This window comes from Acomys russatus, chromosome 11 (assembly GCF_903995435.1).
Source record: "Acomys russatus chromosome 11, mAcoRus1.1, whole genome shotgun sequence".
In the NCBI taxonomy this organism is placed as follows: domain Eukaryota; kingdom Metazoa; phylum Chordata; class Mammalia; order Rodentia; family Muridae; genus Acomys; species Acomys russatus.
In genome coordinates, this window is record NC_067147.1 from 55,183,703 (window position 1) to 55,207,150 (window position 23,448).

At 51.3% G+C, this 23,448-nt stretch overlaps 1 protein-coding gene across 1 annotated transcript in view; it reads right to left on the reverse strand.

The window, feature by feature from the left end:
* Pdxk (pyridoxal kinase) overlaps positions 1–23,448 on the reverse strand; it is a 30,822-nt gene that overhangs the window by 1,889 nt on the left and 5,485 nt on the right. The window contains exons 2-9 of the mRNA XM_051153362.1: positions 13,029–13,083; positions 11,068–11,172; positions 9,176–9,259; positions 8,126–8,172; positions 5,525–5,610; positions 4,622–4,667; positions 2,989–3,100; positions 1,932–2,068 (exon numbers count right to left, since the gene is read on the reverse strand). Of these exons, the coding sequence (XP_051009319.1) occupies positions 1,932–2,068; positions 2,989–3,100; positions 4,622–4,667; positions 5,525–5,610; positions 8,126–8,172; positions 9,176–9,259; positions 11,068–11,172; positions 13,029–13,083 (672 nt within the window). The remainder of the gene's footprint in view (positions 1–1,931; positions 2,069–2,988; positions 3,101–4,621; positions 4,668–5,524; positions 5,611–8,125; positions 8,173–9,175; positions 9,260–11,067; positions 11,173–13,028; positions 13,084–23,448) is intronic.

Here is a 23,448-nt window from a genome sequence, read left to right on the forward strand (position 1 = left end):
GGGTAGTCTACACTGGGGGTAGAGGCTGGTCCAGCTCTCCTTGCTTTTTCTTTTTGCATTTGCTCTGCTGAGATGGCACTCAGATGTTGTTGTGCTAAGTTAGTGCCATGCCACTGAGCAATGTGCCCAGCCATTGCAGTCAGCCTTCAACAGCACTGAAGGAGGCCATGCTGGCTCTCAGCTGCTGGGCAGCAGGAGAAACGACCTGGCAGTTGGTCCCCATGCAACTTTTCTGCTCAGAGCCAGGAAATCACAGATGCAAGACCACAGCCGTAAGGAAGCCCCTGTGCCCCTGCCGAGCCCATTGCTGAACTGCATACTGCACAAGAAAAGCCACGGCGTGATTCCCCAAGTCACAACGTCAGTCCCACTGGAGTTCTGGATGGGCTCTGATGGTGGAGGGGCTGCCTAGCACTGACTCGGTACCAGCTGCTCCACTCTGCCCAGGAGACCTGAGCAAAAGCACCCTATCTCCTCACAAGTGCAGAAGCAGGTGGGATGGACAGACAGACAACCACAGACAGTCTCCATGACAGGATTGAGGTAAAGGGACTACCTCAGCGTGTACCCTCAGCCTACTGCCTTCATCCCTCAAGGACTGGGCCTATCAAGTCTTCAATGGCTATGTAGCAGGAAACAGGCTGGACTGGACTGAGCACTGCAAATGTGTAGTGAGAATTCTGGAATTTTGGTTTCTTTAAAGAAAAACCCACAGAAAGCTGGGCGTGGTGGTGCATGCCTTTAATCCCAGCACTGGGGAGGCAGAGGCAGGTGGATCGCTGGGAGTTCGAGGCCAGCCTGGTCTACAGCTAAGGCTACACAGAGAGACCCTGTCTCTAAAAACAAAAATCAAAACAAAACAACAAACAAAGAAACAAAAAAAGGTCCACAGAAATATTACAAGAATATGGTTTTGTTTTAATTCCACGTGCGGGGCTATGGGGCTCTTCGCAGCAGCTGACTATGATTTTCTTCATGCTCTACCAGGGGTGTGGTTTTGCCAACTGCAGGTAGTTTCTGTGGTTGTGTGACCTTTGGAATTCTGGGAACTTTTCAGAGGGTTTATATATGCTAGGGGCCTGAGAGGCAGTGTCAGTGATGGTTGGTCATTTAGGGGGGTTGATTACAGTTTGTTAGTAGTCACGCTCAAAGAGAAGCAAGAAAATAGGTTCAGAGATCTTGCTCTCCCCCCACACCTCCATCCTTTCTCTCCAATCTAGTGATGGGGGTAAAACCAGGTGTGTGTGTGGGGGGGGAATAAAGGGAGGGAAATAGAAGAACCCACAATTAGCAAAGAGCAGCTACAAGCAGAGAAGAAACAAGAAGAAGGAAATTAGATGAAGAGACCTCTCTCCCTCTCTATCTTTCTGTGTCTCTTATCTAGTGATGGGGTGAAACCTGGGGGACAAAGCAGCTACGACTGGCTACAGAAATGGCTCCTGGGTGACACTTGTGTGAATTTCATTTTTAACAGGCTGAGGGTCAAAAGCCAGATCTCATTCATGCAACAGAGCTACATCCGCAGCTCCCTATGGGCTCTAACTTTCAAATCCAAGCCCCTAGCAGCAGAGAGCTGGCTTAACGAATAAGAGCATCGTTTGCTCTTCCAGAGGTCCCGGTTCAATTCCCGGACACCACTTTGAGCCTCGTGACCATCTGTAGTTGGATCCGCTGCCTTCTTCTGGCGTGCACATCTACATCCCTTAAACCCAAGCCCTTGATGTCACGACTTCCCAAACATAGAAAGAGTAGGCAACAGACTGACGTGGTGGGCTTCTGAGCCCGTAGTCAGCCATGTCCTCCCACCGACCCTGAAGCTCAGGCTCAGGCCCCACTAACAGGCTCCTCTCTCTCAGTTTGAACCATTGTAGCCTATTTCCCCACCAGGAGTGCGGAAGGAATTGTGGGGAGGAGCATCAAGTACAACTGACCTTGAGATTGTCCGGGTGCTTGTGTGTCCACGCAAGAAGCATGGCAGCGAAGAGGTCCCCAGTGCCCACAAAGACGGCATCCACCTTGCGCATCTCCATCCGGATGCGCTGGGTCACCGTGGAGCCATCAGGCTTCCCTGGGGGAGGACACAGGCCAGGTTACTGGGTCTGAGACTTCTCTTCAAGACAGGGTTACCCCTGCAGTGCAGTGGGAACTTGTCAGACCCACTGGCCCCATTTCTAGAAGAGACAGGAAGGTCAGCACTGCCCATCCTTGGGGGTGGTCACACAGATGTGGTGTGGCTTCATTCAGGAATTCTGGGACTCGGTGTGTATTATCATAACTGACACCCTCCCCCGACTGCCACCACTGTCCCAAGGAAGAATGAAACATTGGACCCTTAGAAGCTGAAGCTAGCATGCACGGCCTTATACACTCAAGAGTGCCAGGAACGTCCTGGATACACTGTGCGCACGTGAGAGCACGTACATGCGTGTGTGCGTGCATGCATGTGTGTGTGTCACATGAGCACTCAGATGCACATCCCTACACTCTTGTGCATCCACAGTGGTCACTGGAGCCAGTGGGTGTGAACCTGGGGTTCCTGTCAGCCTGTGACTCAGCTCTGTGTGCTGTAACACCACCCAAACACTTAACTAAGGCGCTGTTAGCATATCACCAGGCTCCATAGCCCAGAAGAAATCGACTTCCTGTGGTAACCTGGGCCACAGAAGCCAGATTGAGCTGGTCTCTGGCATAGGCCATGGGTCTGGGGTAGCTCACTAGACATGTGAGCCTGGCGGTTCCAGCATATCATGGACATCTGAGCATCTGGTGAGTGGGAGTGGGTGAGCCTGCTCATGTCCCCACTGGCTCCCAGGGCTTGTCCTGAGCCTGCCTTCTGTCTGACACTCCTGCCAGGCACTAACCCCTTGCTGACTGAGTCATAATCTTCTTTCTACTGAGCCCTAGTTATTCCCTGGTGCCTGAATGCCATGGGCTACATAAACAGATGGACCCACGGAGCACAGGAAGGCAGGCGGCGCAGGCACTTACGCATCCTCTGGCTGCCCAGCGCGATCAGGTAGTCACTGCCCTTTGGGGAGGGCAGGTCAGAGCTGGTGATGACCACTGTGTCAGGACCCATGCAGTGCAGCATGTCCATCACCTGCCAGCAGCAAGGGAGAGTGTCAGCACAGCCAGACACAGTGGCCCTTCCTGACGGTCACATATTTCATTGGGACAAGCCTGGTTGGCCACTGTCCTCTCTGCAATCAGAGATGGAGCAGCCAGGCGTGACCAGCATGCTTGATGGGCTCCAGAAAACCTGGGGCATTGCCCACACATGGCCAAGCCTGTGGTCCACCTCCTTCTGTCAAGGCCAGTGAGAAGTCATAGTCTCAAAATGAAAGGAACCAGGGGTCCCCACCCCAACTCCTTAGGAACTGGCAAGCTAGTCAGAGCCACTGGCTGACCCCAACCGGTATGTAGACCAGGCTCGTCTTGAACTCAGAGATTCACCTGCCTCTGCCTCTGCCTCCCAAGGGCTGTGAACCATGACACCTGGCTCAAGCCGACTTTCCCTAAACCTGACAGCTGTCCCTGTCTGCACCGCAGGCCTCACAGGGGACATTCATGGGTGCCTATGCAAGTGGCACAAGATGTGAACCTTGCCACTGCCCACTCCCAGAGGGAGACAACATACATGGACTTATACACTACACACTGTAATCCCTAAGGCCACAGAGGGTGGATGAAACGGCAACACTGGTGTGTGGGACTGTTGGATGTGGCATAAAAGATGCCTATCATGGGACTGAAGGGACAGGCCAGAAGTTAAGAGCTGCTCATGCCAAGGACTCAGAGTCAGTTACCAGCACCACCATAGTGGCCCTCAACTGTCCTTAACTCCAGGTGCAAGGGATCTGATACCCTCTTCTGGCTCTGAGGACACCAGGCATGCACACGGCACATGTACACATACAGGGAAACACTCACATGTAAGAGACAGATAAATAATTGTTTACAAATAGACGATGCTATCAACCATGGGCAAGTAACTCCTTGGCCCAGTGAGGAGCTGCCTCCACATGGTTCTAGGTGACTCGTTCTTGCCGGCTGCTTGTTTCTGGGTGGATAGTGTAATTGAAGGTACTCAGTGTAATGTTGGGACATGACAGTGACACATGTGGCCGACACACTCATTGACAGATAAGATTGTATCCAGAGCTGACGCGGTGCCTGGCACACAGTAGACATACTCAGTGACCGCTCTGGGCTGAATTGTGAAAAGACATATTGTAAGCTGAGACTGAGGGTTGAGTGGACCGCAGAGCCAGAGTCTTAGAAAGGATGGTGACAGTGGGGCACGGCTGTGTCATGAGGCAGCTCATGAGGTCATGAGCCGACACCTTTACACTCATAGCAAATGAAGCTGGAGGTGGCAGGCAGGCCCTCAAGGGGTCTTTCAGACTCCAGATCTGAGAGAGAATGCTTTGATATGGCAGTCTTGGGTCAGACATGGACGCATGGTGGATTGAGCACAGAGCTGACATAGGGTATCAGTCAAGGGCAGGGTGCTCTCCACACCTAACTCAGAGCTCAGTACCCCTCAGGTGCCCATCCCTTCCTGAAGATGGGCGTCTGTCTCCTTCCCCGTGAAAAAGGCCATGTGTGAAGGTCTCCTTACCTCAAGTGCTTCTTCCTGGCTGTGGATTTTTCTGCCACTCAACAACCTGGAACAAAGATGGGAGGGGTGAGCCAGTCCCTACGTTACTGCCATCCTGGCAACTGACCTACACCTGGACAGGGAGCCATTGCAGCATCTACTGGCCATGAGAACTGGGGAAGTGGTGACATAGGGAGAGGTAGGGAAGGTCAAGGGTCAAATGTGTTATAAGGAAATTCCCATACATGGTGAACACCGATAGGAAGACAACAGTGAGGAACAGCCACCTACAACGATCCCCAGTGATTCCCCACCACCCCATCAGTTAGCTAACTACAACCAACACCCCCACTTGCCTGCCTTGGCCTGCTGGCAGCATAGAACCCTCAAAGAGATGCCATCCCTTACTTGGGATGGGCCCAGTGCTGGCACCCTTAGCTACTCAGTCAAAGTGGGTGCATACAAGGCTTGCAGGGTCCTGCTCACAGGACAGAGTCCTAAGCCCTGTGAGTCTGGGTAACTGGCATGTTTCTTCAGCCAATCAGGGGCTATGTTCTCTGAGCTCTTGAGAGAGATCTGTGGCCTGCAGGTCCACCTGGGGACACCCCCAGCCACAGGAGCCCTTAGCCGGACGTGTACAACCTCCTTTCTCTCCTTGGAGCCTCCTGACAGCAGAGAGATACTGTGGGCCAACAAGGTTACGAACCAAAAAGCAGAGGGAACGAGGATTTGTCATTGGCTTACAGGAAATGGGAACCACCGCCGGGTTACAGGTCTGGGTTCACAGGGTCAAGGGTGACATGATTGGTCTAGTGCAGGCCTAGCTTTCTAAGGGCTACTTGAGGCCTGAGGGGGCAGATGTGGGGTGCATGTGAAGACAGGCGCAGGGCTTGGCAGGGCTCCCCGGGCCATCTAGTTACTTACTCAGCCTCAAACTGGTTGGGCGTGATGATGTCTGCCACAGGCACCACTTTCTCCCTGTACACCGGAAGGAGGTCCTTGGGGACATACTGGAGAGCACAGGAGACAAGGAAGGACGCTCACTCACACAGGAATAGAGGGCAGTGGAAAAACAATCCCAAAGCCTAAGTCCTGTGGGGAGACCCGGCATCACCTCCATAAAGAATACACAGCTGGGGACCGGAAGAGCCTGAGGCAGGTGAGACAGGGACAGAAAGGGATGTCACCAAGTAAGAGAAGGGCCTGGGGCAGGAGTGGAAGGTCTCACTTCACCAGAACCAAAGGGAGGAAGGGAAGTAAGGAGCTAAGACACAGGACCACACAGGATGATGTAGCCAACATTAGCCCCCAGGACCTGACAGCTGGGGCCGGGGCCCACCTGGCTCCAGTAACACGAGTCTTGGGGTGTCTCATCTCCACCTAAGACATGCCTGTGAGCCAACACGCTCACGATCACCTCATTTTTTAAAATTTAAGTTATCAATGAAGAATTCAACAGATTGGTACTCTTCCCCCCAACCCCTTCCCGCCTTTCCCCCCTACTTTTTCCTGAGATGGGTTCTTAGTCCATAGCCCAGGCAGGCCTAGAACTCACAGCAATCCTCCCATATCCAAGTCCTGGGATCACAGATGTGAGTCACCAAGGCCAGCTCAGAACACTTTAGGTTTTTTTTTTTTTTTATGGTCCCCATGTTGCGGATGGACCCAGGGCCTCATACCTATCAGGCAAGCGCGATCTACACTTCTAAGCTTTTAGAAAAACTGGATTCAGGCTGGCCTCAACCTTGCGTTCTTCCTGCCTCAGCCTCCCAAGTAGCTTAGGATTGCAGACGCCCACTGCCATATCTAGTTCCTAACAACCAAATCCCACAGGAGGCTCTAAAGTAATTGTCTGTTCCCGTGATGCTTTGCTGCATGGGTGCGTCGTAGCGCAGGGTTCCAATCGCTGTCCTTCTAGTTGCTGAGGAAATTTCCCTAGAGGCCCACGGTCCTACCCAGATGAACATTCGCTGGCTGGCACAAACTGGAGAAGAGCTAAGGAGAGATGGGACCACACGCATGGCTCAACCCCTAGACTCAGGTCTGATCATGACAACAACAACAACAACAACAAAAAGGCTCATTCACAACTGAGCTTGACGGCTGGCCCACATCTCAGTGGCAAGACGTGTATTTGCCCAGCATGTGACAAACCCAATACAAACACAAACAAAACTGATCATCTGAGACACAGGCTTTCTGCCCGTCTGAACCTAGGCACTCTAGGAAAAAGTCACTCAATCAAAACCAGGACACGCCACAGTGACATGAGTCGGAAAGGGGAGCTCCTGACCACAGCAAGCAGCGTCAGGCAGAAAGGAGGGGTGGAAGTCTGGTGTAGGGAACCTTCCAGAACACAGGCACCGAGTGAGCAGATGGAAGGAAGGCAGCCACTGAGCAAACTAGACACGGAGTAATGCCCACTGGCCAAGCAGGGTAGAAAGGACACAGTCCAGGTGAGCCCTGCACATGTGACCTGGAATCACACCAAGTAGCCAGACAGCCAAAAGATACCAGAAGGTATAGTAGATAGGCTTGTGGGCCCCATAATATGGGGGTGGGGCAGCAGGGGCTACTTCTGATAGGGACTCTGGTGCCCATTTTCTCCTGGTGGGGCGGCCTTGCCAGGCCACAGAGGAAGAAGATATAGACAGTCCAGATGAAATTTGATAGGCTAAGGTCAGACGTTAGGGGAGGAGGGTGTCCCCTTTCTGAGGACTAGAGGAGGAGGGACTGGGATGAGAGAGGGAGGAGAGGCCCGGGAAGTGAAGAGGGATGGCGCTACAATTAAAAATAATTAAAAAAGAGAGACCAGGAGGCTCTGCGTATGAAGACACTGAATTTAAAGCGTGGGGCCTCTGTAGCACCCATCCGCACAGTCTGAGGTTTCTGTGGTGTCACAGGCCATCACCAAGTCCGACCCTCCCACTGCCTGGTTTTGAACAGCTTGTGAGCTCAGAGTGAATTCCTCAGTGTTAGTTGAATGGTTAAGGGGAAACTGGCAGAAGGGGAAAAAAAAAATACTTGCACGAGAAGATGATCTGGCTGTTACATCTGTCACCCCACTGATCTGCAGTGTGGATAGGCTGACATGGCTGGCTCGGTGTCTCTCTCCTCCCTGACTGCTTCATATATGTCCCTCCTGAAATTGCACAGAGGGATGCCTTTCCTAGACTGAGGAGTCCTGTCCTGCAATCAAGGGTAAAGGCTACCCTCTCCCCTGTCAGAGCCTTCAAACAAGCTTTTGGGAAAATTCATCCACAACAGGAGAAAAAGCACAGGGCACACCGTCAGTGCCCACACCTAGAGGTTTATTGGACAGCTGGGTCCACTGCTGACAGACTGTTCATGGCTGTGTTGGGACACAAGGGCAGCCGAGGTGGCCATGAGTGGCACACATTTGATACTTGTCCTCCACTTGCCTATGTGGGGCCACACTGGTTTACCTGGGAAGGTGACCCTCACTTTGGTTCAAAGCAGATGCACAGACTGGATGCTTAACAGCCGCACGACGAGGGTACTCACCATGGAGCCTTCGCCGTTCCACTTGTCACCCATCACAGGATCACACACTGCGGGGACACAGCATCCGGTCAGCAACTGCTATCGCTTGCTTGCTTTTCCTTTTGTTTTGGTGTTTGAGATGGGGTCTCACTGTGTAGCCCAGGCTAGCCTTGGACTCTTCCTGCTTCAGCCTCCCACATAGCTGAGGATGCAGGCACGCACACCACACCCAGCTCTATAGCTAACTTTCTCCCAAAATGACAGAGTGTGTGCCTGCGTGTATGTATGCGCACCATGTGTGCAGATGCCCAGGAGGTCAGAGAAGAGCATGAGATAGCCTGTAGTGGGTGCTTGGAACTGAAACTCTGGCCTTCTGCAAGAGGAGTATGTGCCCTTAACAGATGACGGGGTCTCAATTGCCCTGGCTGGCTTTGAACTCATTATGTAGCTGGGATGACCTCTGAGATCTGGGATTACAGGTGTACACCTCCACAGTCAGTTTCTGTGGACCTAGGGATCGAACCCGGGGCTTCATGCACGCTAGGCAAGCCCTTTACCCACGGAGCCACATCTTTAGACTCAGTTGTTTCTAACATTACAGACACGGACCCACAGGAACAACGTGTTCCCGATGCAGACAAGCTAGACATAATGTCACCCCCCATAAACTGCCTCTCCCCGCCCACTAGTTTGACCTGCCTTGGGGTATCAACCCAATTTACATCCTCTTTAGGGTCAGACCTCACAAGTCTTGGGCACCCCAGGCCTTCACACATACTTAACTCTCCCTTCTCATGTACCTATGTGAGGCCCCTAGGGTCACCCTAAAAAAATCTTGCCAATCCTCCTGATGAGCCAAGCCCACTTGGTTTCTCCTTAGAGGTCCCGTGGGTCAAACGACTAATAGACAGAGGCCAAGCAGAAGTTGAAGTGGCCAGAGGACAGGAGGCTGAGCTGTTCCTTCCCGGAGGTAAGAGCAGTATGGGGTTGGGAGGGTGCAGCTGGGGGGGGGGGGGGAACGCACAGTGGGGGAGGGGCAGTGGGGGAGGGGCAGCATAACTGGGCGCTCACCGTACACGAGCCGGGAATTCTGCTGCTTTAGTCCCCGCACGATGTCCACCACCATCGACAGGAAGGACATGTCCCTCGTGTAACCTTGGGAGGGAACACCCAGGATTAGCACAGTGACCACCAGAGCATCTGCCGTAACAAGCCCCATCAAAACCAAACATGCGTCAGGCTGAGGACAGGCCAGAACGCTGCGGCCAGGGGAAACACGGGGTCTCAAAAGCCTGTATTAAATAAAGTTAGTGGAGCAGCTCCCAGGGAGGGGCATGAGGACTTTTGAGGGGCAAGACAACAGAAAATAAGCAGGCAATTAAATTTCCTACTAGCAACAAGATGTTATTACTTGAAACTGTATTTTGATTGTGCGTGTGCCTGAATGTATGTTTGTGAGCCATGTGTGCGCTTGAGCCCTCAGAGGTCAGAAGATGACGTCTATCACCCGGAGATGGAGTTACAGGTGGTTTTGAGCCACTGAGTGTGTGCTGGGAACTGACTCTGGGTCCTCTGTGAGAGTGGTAAATGCTCTTTGTTTGTTTGGTTTTTGTTTTTTTGAGACAGGGTCTCTCTGTGTAGCCCTGGCTGTCCTGGACTCACTTTGTAGACCAGGCTGTCCTCGAACTCACAGCGATCTGCCTGCCTCTGCCTCCCGAGTGCTGGGATTATAGGAGTGCACCACCACGCCCAGCAAGAGTGCTAAGTGCTCTTAACCACTAAGCTGCCTCTCCAGCTCCTGGAGCTCTTTAAAATGTTTTATTTAGGGGCTGGAGAGACGGCTCAGTGGTTAAGAGCACTGACTGTCCTGCCACAATCCCGAGTTCAAATCCGAGTGCCTACATGGCAGGTGGCAGATCACAAGTCAGTCCCAGGGGATGCAGTGCCCTCTTCTGGTGTATAGATGTACATGCAGACAAAACACCCATATACATAAAAATACCTAAATACATGTTAAACATTTAATTATTTGTTTTTGGAGGCAGAGTCTCAATAGGAAGGCCTGGCTTCACTATGTAGAACTCATATAGAGACAAGGCCCTAAAACTCACAGAGCTCTGCCTGCCCGAGTGTTGGAATTTTAGTTATGTGCTACTATACCCAGCTAAAACATGACACTTTTTTCCCCCCAAGACAGGGTTTCTCTGTGTAGCCTTGGCTGTCCTGGACTCACTTTGTAGACCAGGCTGGCCTCGAACTCACAGTGATCCACTTGCTTCTGCCTCCCCAGTGCTGGGATTACAGGTGTGTGCCACCATGCCTAGCTTAAAAAGATTCTATCTATCTATCTATCTATCTATCTATCTATCTATCTATCTATCTGCTCTATCTACACATAGAGCCTATATTCTCGAAGAAGGCACTAGATCCCATTGTAGATGGTTGTGAGCCATCATGTGGTTGCTGGGAACTGAACTCAGGACCTCTGGAAGAACAGTTAGTGCTCTTAACCTCTGAACCATTTCTCCAGCCCCTCAAAACATGGTTACTTTTTACCTGATACAAAAAGCTAAATTGGGGGCTGGTGTGATGGCTTACCCAGTATGGGATGCTTGCTGCCAAGTCTGGAAGCCTAAATAAATCACTGGAAACTGCATGGTAGCAAGACCTCCACACCCATGCCGTGGCACCATGTGTGTGCGATCATGTGGACACACACACTACACTAATGAACAGATTAGACAAGTAGAAAACACAACCAGAAACGCAACAGAAGAACCCACGTTACATCTAAGTAGCGGTGTTTCCCTGTAAGCACTTCCAGAAGGTGCTAGAGCCTGGGGCACACCAAGACCCTCTGTGAAGGAGGCAGGAGCCAGGCATGAGCCTAGAAAGGCCAGTGTGTGCCCAACTCGTGAGCAGCAAGCTGGGAGCCATGCACCGGGAACCTAGGGGACCCTCACCAGTGAGCACGTAGTCATATTTATTCACATTGTTCATCTTGAGGCCTTCATACAGTTCATGGAGCTCCTGGGAGTTCAGCACTTGGCCCTTCCAATGGGCATAGCCTGCAAGAAGGAAAACACACTAAGCTGTGGATGTGGGGGCCTAGGCTTCCCTGGTGACCAGCTCAGATCATGAGAGCTACCTGCTGTCTTTGAGGAGACCAGGTGAGATGGTCTTCTGAGGGCTGGCCTTAGGCCCAGACAGGATGCTCTGGACCTAGGGCCTCAGTGGGATCCCAACTGAGGCTTGGAAGCACCCCTGCTCCTACACCGTGGGGGCTAACAGTGTTCTCTACTCTCCCGTGCCTGGCTCCTATCAAATCAATCCAGGGCAGCAGACACTCGGTTCCCCAGGTGGCCCTGTGCAACTGCGTCCCCAGAAGATAGGATGTGGACAGAAACACAGGCACACAGCTGGTTACTGTATTCAATAGGAGCAGCTCAGGGCAGCCAGGCCACCCAACCCCGACCCCCGAGCACAGTCTGGTTCCCAGTCTCCTCTATGTGGTTTCTAGCCATTAAAACCAAGTTGCTGGGTCACTGTCACCTGACACGCCTGGCAGGTAAGGGCTTGCCCTGTCCCTACCCATTCTTTCTCTGTCCCACAAGCAAACAAAATCACTGCCAAAACAAGTCATGGGTCAAGTCCCAGCCAGATACAAATATGAAAGAAAAACAGGTCTGGCCCAGGTGTACAACCTGCCCCTCTGCCTAATGTGGCCAGGACCCCAGGCCTCTGGGACCCAGCCTGAGATGCCGGATACCTGGGTACCCACTCATACCAGGTGGGGCCAGCCACGGACACCCTGCACTTTACCAATGCAAACTTTCTCCATTCAGCATTTTGGGCCATCTAAGTACACACTCATGGCCTCTCTAAGATATCCAGGTGTTTTCAGTACCTGTGGAGCATCAGCTGGAGTACAACATGACAGGAATCCTGCACAGCGTGACAGTGATCCCCTACAGTGTGATGATGATTCCACAAAGCATGGTCCTCAGAACTAAACCCAACCCCATTGCTCAATACCCGAGCCATCTTGGCTCGTTTAAAACAGAAAGAATGGTAAAAGCAGCAGTAAGAGTCAACAGGGTCTGTGCAGTTCCTGGAGGCCTGTGGGCCATCTGGGACTTCAAATGCCAGGGCACTGGTACTGAGTGGCCACCGACCATGGCAGCCCCTTGTCAGCGCCACCTGCGGCTGCTAATAACTCTCCCCTCCCAGTTTACATCTTTGCATCCTGCTGGTGACCAGCTGGGCTGCTCTGGGACACTCTGAGCTCAAAATCTCCTTTGTGTTTAGAACAATGTCAAAACAGGCACTTTGAACCACCCGGTTGCTTTGTTCTTTTGCCAGAACAGAGCGTAGGGAGGGCTCCACTCACCATGAACTCAAGAGATCACAGCTCAGGGCAGCAGTGGGAGCACACACTTGCCCCGAAGCAATTCAAGGGGTTTTCCAAGGACAGTTGCCTTCAGCAATAAGCAGTGATGTCTCAGTCCCCAGGACAAGACAGAGACACACATGCCCTTTCCTGGTGCTGACTCTAGAACCACATGGGGCCCTCTTACGCACAAGGTACTGCCATAGTGGAAAAGCACATAAACGGGTGGGTAGGTCACCAGTTGAGGGCGGGAGGACACAGCAGCACCCGCTGGGATTGGGGACTGCCTGCTCAGCTGTGCTACCACAGTAGGGGCCATGACTGCCAGGTTGGCAGAGGAAGAAGCTGAGGTACAGAGAAGCTTTCCCACCTGGCCAGAACATTGGACACACAAATTTGGGTGTACACTGTACACATTATGGCACTCCTGGGTTCCATGCCCCACCCCCAGCCCCAAGAGGTGGCAACTACTCCCTCAGGACCAGGTGACACATTACGCCGGTGTCTACCATGACTGCCATCTTGAAGTCCTACCTGTGTGGTTCGAAAACTGCACAGAGTTCACGGCATCAATCTCAAACCCCAAAACCTGCAGGACAAACAGAAGAAGAGTGACAGTGCCAGTCTGTGACTCCTAGAGCCCACAGGGTCGCAGGGTAGGAACGGAAGGACCTGCCCACGCCTACCAGATGTTGTTTGTGTTTCAGTGCAGCAGAATTTTATCCGGCATGAATCTGGGGGTGATGATCCCTAAGCTTTGTAGTAGCCTTTTGTCAGGGATTGGGGTTGTTCTTTGGAGGGGTTCTCAGAAGCCTTTTGCATAACTTAGTCTCAGGACAGGCCTGCCAAGCCAGGAAGTCTCACATGGCTGAGAATTGCTTAGGTGGTCTTTCAAGACAACCCCTAGATCCAATAAGGAGTTTTGGTATATAGAAATTGACTTGCCCAAAGTGCCTTTTTGTGTGACAATAAAAAGAGCTTCTAGGAGGCTATCAGTGTCCAGTCCTTCAGAGGCTGGCTCTCTGAGAAGCCTAAATTCACCCTGAAGTGGCGATCTTCGATCCTTCAGAACACCAACATTCCAGGGCCACATATGCCTGACCATAGGCATCCTTTGTTCCTTCGCTCAGGAAATTGCCCAAAGTGCCAGGGTGGAGACACACCCCTCTCCCTCGCTTGCACACACTGAGGGGTTCATGGGGCACCCCAGAGGGCCCACCTGATGAGAGTGGTCAAAGAAAGTGGTGACAAGCACCTGTCTGTCCAGATAGGGAACAAACAGTGGGCCACGTGGGTTTCCAAACCAGCCCTGAGGGTGTGAGACTCAGACCCAGCTCGGCAGCTTAGCTCAGCCAGCCTCTACCACAGCAGCTAGCAAACTCTCCCTCCTTCCTTGTCATGGAGAGAATGAAGGTCTCACATCAGGGCTGTGGTCCCCCCAAAACAACCACATTCAATGAGCAGCTTGTCACTCCAAATTGCCGCTCACAGCTCTTGTGGGGGTCATCCAGGCAGGGCACATGGGCCTCCTGAGACACACTGAGCAGAGACCGTGGCTCCGTGTGGTCAGCTGTTCCTCTTAAGCACATAAAGAAAATCACTAAACCAAATTAAAGCTATGGGCCTCTGAGTCAGCCTAAAGCCATCACTCAGTTTAATAAGCTTTTTATTTTAAAGCAAGAGGCCAGGCTGAAGAGATTGTGAAGCCGTTCAAGTGCTTGTGATGGTGCACATGAGGATGGACCTCAATTCAATCCCCAGAGCTCACATAAAAAGGCGGTGGTGGTGCACACCTTTAATCCCAGCACTTGGGAAGCAGAGGCAGGCAGATCTCTGAGTTTCGGGGCTTACTCTGGTCTACAGAGTAAGTTCCAGGATAGCCAGGGCTACACAGAGATACAAACAAACAGCCTAGTGTGGCAGTACTGGCCCACAATTCCAGGGGCTGGGGAAGATTCCTGGGGTTCACTACTGGGGTTTGGTGGCTAGCCAGCCTAGCCTAATTGAATTTTAGGCCAGTTAGAGACCCTGTCTCAAACAAACAAGCAAGCAAACAAACAGGGGACTGGAGAGAGAGGGGGCTCAGCAGTTTAGAATGTTTGCTGTGCAATCATGAAGATCCCAGCCCCAACTATAACAATCCAGGTGCTCTGCAACCCTGTAACCAACCCCAGCTCCAAGGGGATTGAGACAGGGTCACTGGGGCTGGCTGCTTTCCAGCCTGGCTAAGAAAACATGTGCCCCAGATTCAGGGAGACCCTGCCTCATAGGAACAGGCAGAGAGGGAGAAAGGGAGACTCCGGGAGAGAGCCCTTCTGGACTCTGTGGCACGCACAGGTGAGTGAGTGCGCATGCACAGACGTGGCCACACACTAACACAGACACAAATAAGTAAACATTACTTAAAAGAGGTGAACAGTTGAAGAAGTGCTCAAGGGTGATCTCTGGCCTCTCCACGTGCCCACACACAAACGGACCCTTCCTCTACAAATAAGAGGCCCTTTTTTAAATGAAAGGGGACAGAGGGATATGTCTAGTTGGCCTGGACAATCAAAAGCCACTTACAGGTGTGCCCCCCTTGTGACTCAGAGCTATAGCAATTTCCTCTGTTGCTTCTCCCACTTCCCCGTCTCCCCCACACTTAACAACTTTTGGGGTATTCTGCTGCTAGAGGATTTCCCTTGCTTGCTCAGCTCCCCAGATACATCATCCCCCATTCACCATTTGAGCATCTCTAGAAACAGACAGAGTTCCCCTTAGTCCAGGCCCCTATTCCCCCTGCCCCCTCGGCCCCGAGACAGGTCTCACCTAAAGCTCACTTCTATAACAATGCCAGCAGACTTCCTGTCATAGTGTAGAAGCCAGTCCAGGATAGGAGGACTGGCCTATTGGCTATGATTCCATCCACAGCTGGTGTATAGAGACAGGACACACCAGGGTCTAGTGCAACAAAGGTCAGAAGTATGAACTTCAAGGTAAACAGAGAGATGAGGCCTCCCCACCACCACCACCAGAACTCGAGGAAACCTGAACAAAGGAGACCTGTGCATTGGACCCATGGGGACAGCAGAAGGGAGAGATGTCAGTGACCATGGAGGTAGCAGAAAACAGGAGCCTTCACAGCACACCATTCCTTTAAAACCCCAGACCTAGGCTGGAGAGATGGCTCCATGGTTAAGTGGTTAAGGGCACTGACTGCCCTTCCAGAAGACCCGTGTTCAAATCCCAGCACCCACATGGCAGATCAGAACTGTCTGGAACTTCCCAGACAAGGCAAGACAGCTTACAAGGGACAGAGAAACAGGGACACAGAGTATGAGAGTCCAGAAGAGAGGGGAGGGAGGGAGGAGGAGAGAGGGAGGGAGGGGAAGAGAGGGAGGGAGGGAGGAGGAGGGAGGGGAAGGGAGGGAGGGGGAGAGAGGGAGGGAGAGAGAGAGAGAGAGAGAGAGAGAGAGAGAGAGAGAGAGAGAGAGAGAGAGAGAGAGACAGGTACAAGAGACAAACCTTGAGTGGTTTCAGGAAAGTGACCGCCCTAGGGTGCTGGCAACATGCCACACACACTGTGCGGTGGTGTTTGCTTTGTGCTAAGTGAGCGAGCTCAAGTGCTTATGGCTTGCATTCAAGAAGCTCATCCCCACAAAAATTTTAGGCCAGGATTATCACTGAAGCGACAAAAATTAGCAATGGCATTTATTAACCCGGAAAGGTAAACCTGGCACTTTGCAGTTTCGCTTGCCTATTCCAGACATCCGTGCACCAATATAGCTTCCAGTGTCTCAGATCCCTTCAAATTCTAATCAACTGCGGTGAGCCAGGCTGGAAGCGGTTGATGACACATGTTCTGGAAACCCTGCCAAGCCGTCCTGCCCGCTGCTTCTACATGTGCAGATAATTAATCCTTTGGAGCTGGCGTATGGATCTGAGAAAGAAATCGCTATTTTCTGCTTCTGAATGATGACGCTGAGCCACCCGCACTAGCATTTGCACTTTAAATATTACCGTAGAAAGTGGTGCGTCAATCAGTGTCATACGCTGGTTCCCACATTTCCGGAATCCACCTCCGGTGGCGCACATACAAAGCTCAGCCGTCCTCAGCTGAGAAGACAAGGTCAGCGGCCTCGGTCCCAAGTGGGAACTCTGGGCCCCAGAGGAAGGAGTCCACTGTCACGTTCTTCCTCTCAGCTCAGATCCGTCAGTCTGGGAGGCTGTGGCTCCAGGCCAGGTTCCTCAAACAGGAGAATAGAGTACTGGGGGCGTGGTGGGGGATGGGGGGTGGGTGGGGGGTGGAAGACAAGGTGCCTGCTTCCACTGCTTGACACGACCCTGGCAAGGCTCTGTTTGTTTGCCTGTTTGTCTTGAGACCGGGTTTCTCTGTGTGGCTCTGGCTGCCCTGGAACTCAGAGATCCGCTTGCCTCTACCTCCTGAGTGCCACCACTGCCCAGCTTCCCAGGAGCACTCTTGGTGGCAGATCTATCCCTCCAGCGTTCTTCTACTCCAGGTACTATTGATGGCTTCCTCCCTCCTGGCCGGAGGACCTGTTATGTGACTTTCCCAAAAACCGGGTGTGGTGGCGCATGCCTATAATCCCAGCACTCGGGAGGCAGAGGAAGGTGAATCACTGTGAGTTCAAGGCCAGCCTGATCTACAAAGTGAGTCAAGGACAGCAAAGATAACAGAGAAACCCTGTCTCGAAAAACTTAAAAAAAAAAAAAAAGTAAATTTTATTCACTTGATTTAGTTGCCATTTCTGAGGCTTACTGTCTCCTTCTGCTAACCTAGGCCTAGGTCTGGAAGCTTCTAGCCTCCATAGAATTTAATATAGGCCTAGAATGTTTCCAGCCTTGGAGACTTACTGTGGAATAAGCTCACCCTGTCTAGCCCTTTCTTTCTGAACTCTGGCTGGCTGGTTCAACGCAGCTGTTCTGGCTCAAACTCCTCTCCAAGCTGGCTGATTCAATCTGGCTTCTCTCAGTTTCTCACTGAATTGCTCTGCTTGGCCTCAAACGAACTCTAGCAGTCTGTTTCACCCTTCTGGCTCCTTCTCATTCTCTGGGTCATTCTGTCTTTACCTGTGTCTAGCTTGTTCTCTCTTCAGCCTGTCTCTGTAAAACTCTTAAAAACTGCCTCTGAATTCCAGGAACCGACTGAACTGCCAAGAACTCAACTCTACTGCACTGCCTCTCAACTCACCGACTCAACAAACTACCTGAACAGCACTCAGAGACCTGCATGCCTCTGTCTCCTAAGTGCTAGGATTAAAGGAATATATCACCTAGACTGGACCTAAGCTTTTTTATTTTTATTTTATTTTATTTATTTTTATTTTTATATTTATTTATTTATTTTGGTTTTTTGAGACAGGGTTTCTCTGTGTAACCTTGGCTGTCCTAGACTCGCTTTGTAGACCAGGCTGTTCTTGAACTCACAGTGATCTGCCTGCCTCTGCCTCCCAAGTGCTGAGATTAAAGGTGTGCACCACCACTGCCCGGCTTTATTATTATTTTTAAACCTGAAACTTGCTCTATGCCAGGCTGGCCTTGAACTCAGAGATCTACTTGCCTGTCTCCTTTAACTTCTAAAGTGACTTCTGTGCCTCCACTGTACACATGCTACCTCTGACCCCACTATGCCTAAGTCCCAGATTTTAGGGTTTTCTGTTGTTCTAGGGTGAAGCCAAGACCCCTAGCCACATGCCATGAGTACAGCTCAGCACTCCAGGCAGCAGACTCATCCCCTGTGATTCTGCAAACCATTTCAGGCTTACAGAGATACTGGCCAGTTTCTGCACTCCAGAAAGTTCGGAACACCCCACATGCTGCTGTCAGCTTCCCTTTCTTTTGCTGTCCTGGAACTCAGAGACGCACCTGCCTCTGCCTCTCAAGTGGTAGGATTAAAGGCCTGCGCCACTGCCACCCAGAAGTTTCCTTTCCTTTCCTTTTCTTTTTGGTTTCTCTGTATAGCCATGGCTGCTCTGGAACTCCCTCTGTAGACCAGGATGGCCTCGAACTCACAGAGATCCCCTTGCCTCTGCCTCCTGAGTGCTGCCCACATTTCCCTTTCTTAACCTAGAGGGCAGTAGCTTCCTTTGATCCACACTGTGGCTTCCATGGTCTCATTTATCCATGGCCAATGTGGTCCCAAAATATTGAAATCTGTCTTGAGGGGCTGGGAAGATGGCTTAGCAGATAAAGCACCTTACCACATACGAAAGAGGAAATGTGAAGATTGGGATTTGGGTCTGCAGAACCCACATAAACTCCTGTGAATGTGACAGTCATCAAGCCTACACATGCATGTTCACACGAGTGCCACACACTTGTCAATACACAAACACGCATCTCACACCACACACATGCCAAAGGAAAATCTCTCTTGACTCTTGAGGTAGATGGATAGATAAAAGTGAGCACATAGTCACTAACAGATTTCTCTCTCTCTCTCTCTCTCTCTCTCTCTCTCTCTCTCTCTCTCTCTCTCTCTCTCTCTTCTCTTGGTTTTTCAAGACAGGGTTTCTGTGTGCAGCCCTGGCTATCCTGGACTTTTGTAGACAAGGCTGGCCTTGAACTCACAGAGATCCACCTGCCTCTGCCTCCTGAGTGCTGAGATTAAAGGCTGTCGCCATCACGCCCGGACCATAGATTTCTTTTAAGTATATAGATATTTTGTCTGCATGTATGTACACCATGTGCGTACCTACAGAGGTCAGAAGATGGCACCAAATCCCTGGAAGTGGAGTTACAGACCTTTGTGAGCCACCATGTGGGTGCTGGGAGCGGCATCTGGTCCTCTGCAAGAGCAGCCAATGTTCCTAACCACTGAGTCATCTCTTCAGCCCTGAATTCACTAATGTGTTTCCGCAGGGAGGTAATGGCTACTCTCCTTTGCTATTGCTGCTAAGCTCTGCCAGCATCTGGCTTACACATTCGGCCTTATCCTAGGTGTCTGTGCACAGGACAAATCCTCCCATTACAGCACTCTGTGCTACTCTCACTTTCAGCCATCCACCAGGGATCTAAGAACAAAGTTCCTACAGATAAAGGGGAATCTACATCCTTTTAGGCCCACGCCCTGCTTGAAATCTCAGAACGCAGGAGGCTGAGGAAACAGGAGAGAATTCCCAGTTCAGGGCCAGCCTGGGCTACATAGTGAGATAAAAGAAGGGCCGTGGGGGGAGGGACCAAAAACAAACAACAACAACACCACCCCAAACCCACCCAAGCCAAAAATGAAAGGCTTGCCTTTGGCTTCTGCAGCAGTGCTTCAAAATCTGCATGGGATTCTTGGGGCTCTGGGTTCCCCAACACCCCCATGGGTTCTGATCTCCTGCCTGAGCCTTCAGTGGCAAACACATCCACTACGGAAGGCAAGATCCTCTCAGCTGAGATGAACACTAGAAAAGGCTCCTGGTACTACAACCGTCAGTGGAAACTCAGCTCTGGCAGATGTAGACGGTCAGGCTGACCATGTGAGCAGGGAACTAATGTTGGAGACACAGCATCACTGAGAAACAGCAGCGCTGCTCTGGTTTGCTTTTCAGTGTCCAGGCCAAGGCAGGGCTTTCTGACCTGCTAGTGAATGATGCTGTGGGTGGGGGGCGGGAACTGGATAGCACCATCCTGTTGAGAAGCCTCCCTTAAAGGATACGTGCACAAACACACACACACACACACACACACACACACACACACACACACACATACACACACACCCTGTTTACTTCCTCACTCCCACTTTTGGGGGCCAACACACCTCCAGGTGAGCGCAGGCAACACCTAAGAAAGTGAAAGCCAAAACAGAACACCAGAAGCTTGCCTTTCCTGCTTCCTACTGCCCATGGCTGCCAGACACAGGCTCCCTTTCCTGTCCCTCATGCAACCCTCAGACCCACGCCCCCTCTCCAGCAGTGACCTGTGCTAGGTAGGCTTGGGTGGCTGCCATGGGCAGGCTCCACACATCCCTGGGGCCCCATGCCACCTCCAACGCTGCATCACCAAGCACACAGCAAAGAGGCACAGGCAGCCTGGCGGCCACACAGCCACATGAGGCCTGTGCAGAGCAGTAGCTCAGCTAATCTCCTCCAAGGGAGGCAGAGAGGCTCAGCACAGCAGGAGTAGGGTGAGCTCTGGAATATTCTTATGTGCCTCTTCCACAGGCATCTAGGGAGAGGGATGGAGGTGGGGCGGGCTGAGCCTCACAGGTGTTTCCAGCCCTGGAGAACCAGCCCCAGGCTGATGCTTAAGTCTCACAGATGGCAATCAGCAAGCAGGCTGGGCAAGCATCTTAGGGCTGTTGTCACCCTGAGCAACCTACCAGCCAGAGGCCCCACATCCCTCCCACCACTGGCCACTGATCAGCCTTACAATCCAGCCAATTATCTGCATGGTGAATTGCTACTAGACAGCCTGCACCCCACAAAGCATCTCCCAGCCTAACCTGCTCACTCCAGGTCCCTTGGCCACCCTGAGCCTGGCTCACAGCACTCGCTGCCAGGATGACAGTGCTAGGCAGGCATGGCCAGCAGGCACTGAGTCTAGCTGCTGGGGTCTGCCTGTATTGGGTGCACAGTGAAGCCCTAAGGTAAGGAGCCTGTGCTGAGCTCACTGAGGTATATCCTTAAGCTGACCTGGTCAGCATGTGTGGCTGCCAGGTCACTCTGAGACTCAGTAACCCAGATACAGGTTCACCTAGGTTCTGGGCAGCCACCGAGAAGCAAGTAGGCCAGGAGATATCCCACCACCTCCTTGTCTACCAGCTGGACAGCTTCTCACATCTGCCTCAGACAGCTGGAAGTGGCTGAGCTTCCAGGGGTGCCAAAACAGCACTTCTGACTCCAAATGAGTTGCTCAATCTGACCTTAGTTCATCCCAAGAGGCTACTGTACCAGAGCTGCCCTTACTTTGCTCTGGTCTATGATCTCGCTACCACAGGGCCTCTTGCACCCTGCCCTAAATTGAGCTCCCTTTCGTGTCCCAGAGAGGATGGGGGCAGTAGGCTCCCACCCATGGGACCTCGCAACTGGCCTCTGGGTGGGCCATACCTTGTCTGCCTCAGCACTGTCCTGCTTTTCCAGGAGGGGCATCTACAGTCTGTGAACTAGCTCCTCTGTCACAGCCATGTGGCTGGAACCCTCAAAAGACCTGGTTTGAAGATCCAAGTATATGAACATCTTGGGAACCTCAGTTCCTTCCTTTTCCAAAGGGACATCTTGACATCACCAACTATACAGCCTTTCACTGGACCCTAAACTTGGCTGTTTTCAGTTTTCAGATTGCTCTGAAGGAAGAGTACAGCCTTCTCTAAAGGCAGATGGACTAGATACATGACCCCGCCCCCCACACACACACATAAAGAACATGAGATGGGGGCGGGAGAGCAGGCTCGGGAGCTGTGGCTCAGTGGCTAAGAGCACTTGCTCCTGCAAAGGATCCAGGTTCAAATCCCAGCACCCACATGGAGGCTCACTACTTCCTTAGGCACCAGACACCCACCGGACAGATATACATGCAGGCAAAGCACTCATACATACAAAATAAATTAAAAATTTTAAAATAAAAGAACATGAGATAGCTAATCATTGTGCCAGGAAGACTCTGCAGTCATGCACAGGGCTCAGGAAGCCCATAGCACATACTTATGTGTTTCCTGTGCATTCTCACACATACAACCATACACAATCATACATGTATACGTGCCCTTGAGATAGCAAAGCTTCACTCTTGCCTCCTGCAGGAGGAAGTAGGTTGGAGGTAGAGCTGGCTGCAGAGTATTAACTCAGCGTGTGTGAGAAACGCCCTGAGCTCGAACCCCAGCAGCATTTAACAGGGATACTGGGAAGCCAGGCATGGTGGAAACATCTTTAATCCCCACACTTGGAGGCAGACGATCAGCCAGGCCTACATGATGAGACATTGTTTTAAAGGGGAAGGAATAGAGGACCAGGGCATAGCTCGGGGGAGAAGCACTTAACACTCCTGAGGCCCTGGGTTTGGCCCTCAGCACCACAGGAAACAAGGAGACAAGACAAGACAGTGCCTAGTAGCTGGGGAGCAGGCAACAAGACATGCTTGATTGAACTCTTCCCTTCCCTGCCCATTCTACAAGACTTCCAGATACGACCAAGCTGGACATTGTGGGGGGAAAAAAAGCTTCATTATTGCAAATAATTTTACTGTATTAGAGTTAAAATTGTTTCTTTTTATTTAGACAAGAGAGGGGATATTGAAATATATAGGAACAATAGCAAAAAAAAAAAGGGTAGATTATTGAATCTACTTTTACAGATCTTTGTTTTATCTATCTATCTATCTATCTATCTATCTATCTATCTATCTATTTTTGGTATTTCAAGACAAGGCTTTACTGTGTAGCCTTGGCTGTCTTGGACTCTCTTTGTAGACCAGGCTGGCCTCGAACTCAGAGATCTGCCTGTTTCTGCCTCCCGAGTGCTGGGATTAAAGGCGTGTGCCATCCTTTGTATATTGATATAAAATTTAGTCTCTTTTTGTTACAGCATACTATGTATTAACTCTTTTTAAGGTATTGTACCTATGTAATTCTTAAAAATGCAATGTGAAGTTCTAGTCCTTTTGAAAGCTACTATCACAAACTGTTTAGGATAATTAAGAAATGCAAGCTAATAGTCAATCAAACTTGTAGTTTTTTAGGTACTAGTTTCCTAAGTTAATCAGTCAGCATTTAGCTAGCAACTAGTAATTCAGATATAGCAGAGATAGATGGTCTTCAAAAACCTCAGAGATCTGTAGAATATGGCATTTAAGGATGTTTTATTAATTTGAGAATTTTTTGACAACGAGACATGTCAGCTCCTGGCAGCACCCCCTTTCAACTTCGAGGAAGATGGTGCGCATCGAAGAACCTCCTTATAGAGATGGCTTCAAATGTGGCGAAGTAGCCACTGGGAAAAACTGCCCTCGTTTCTGCCACAAACAGAAT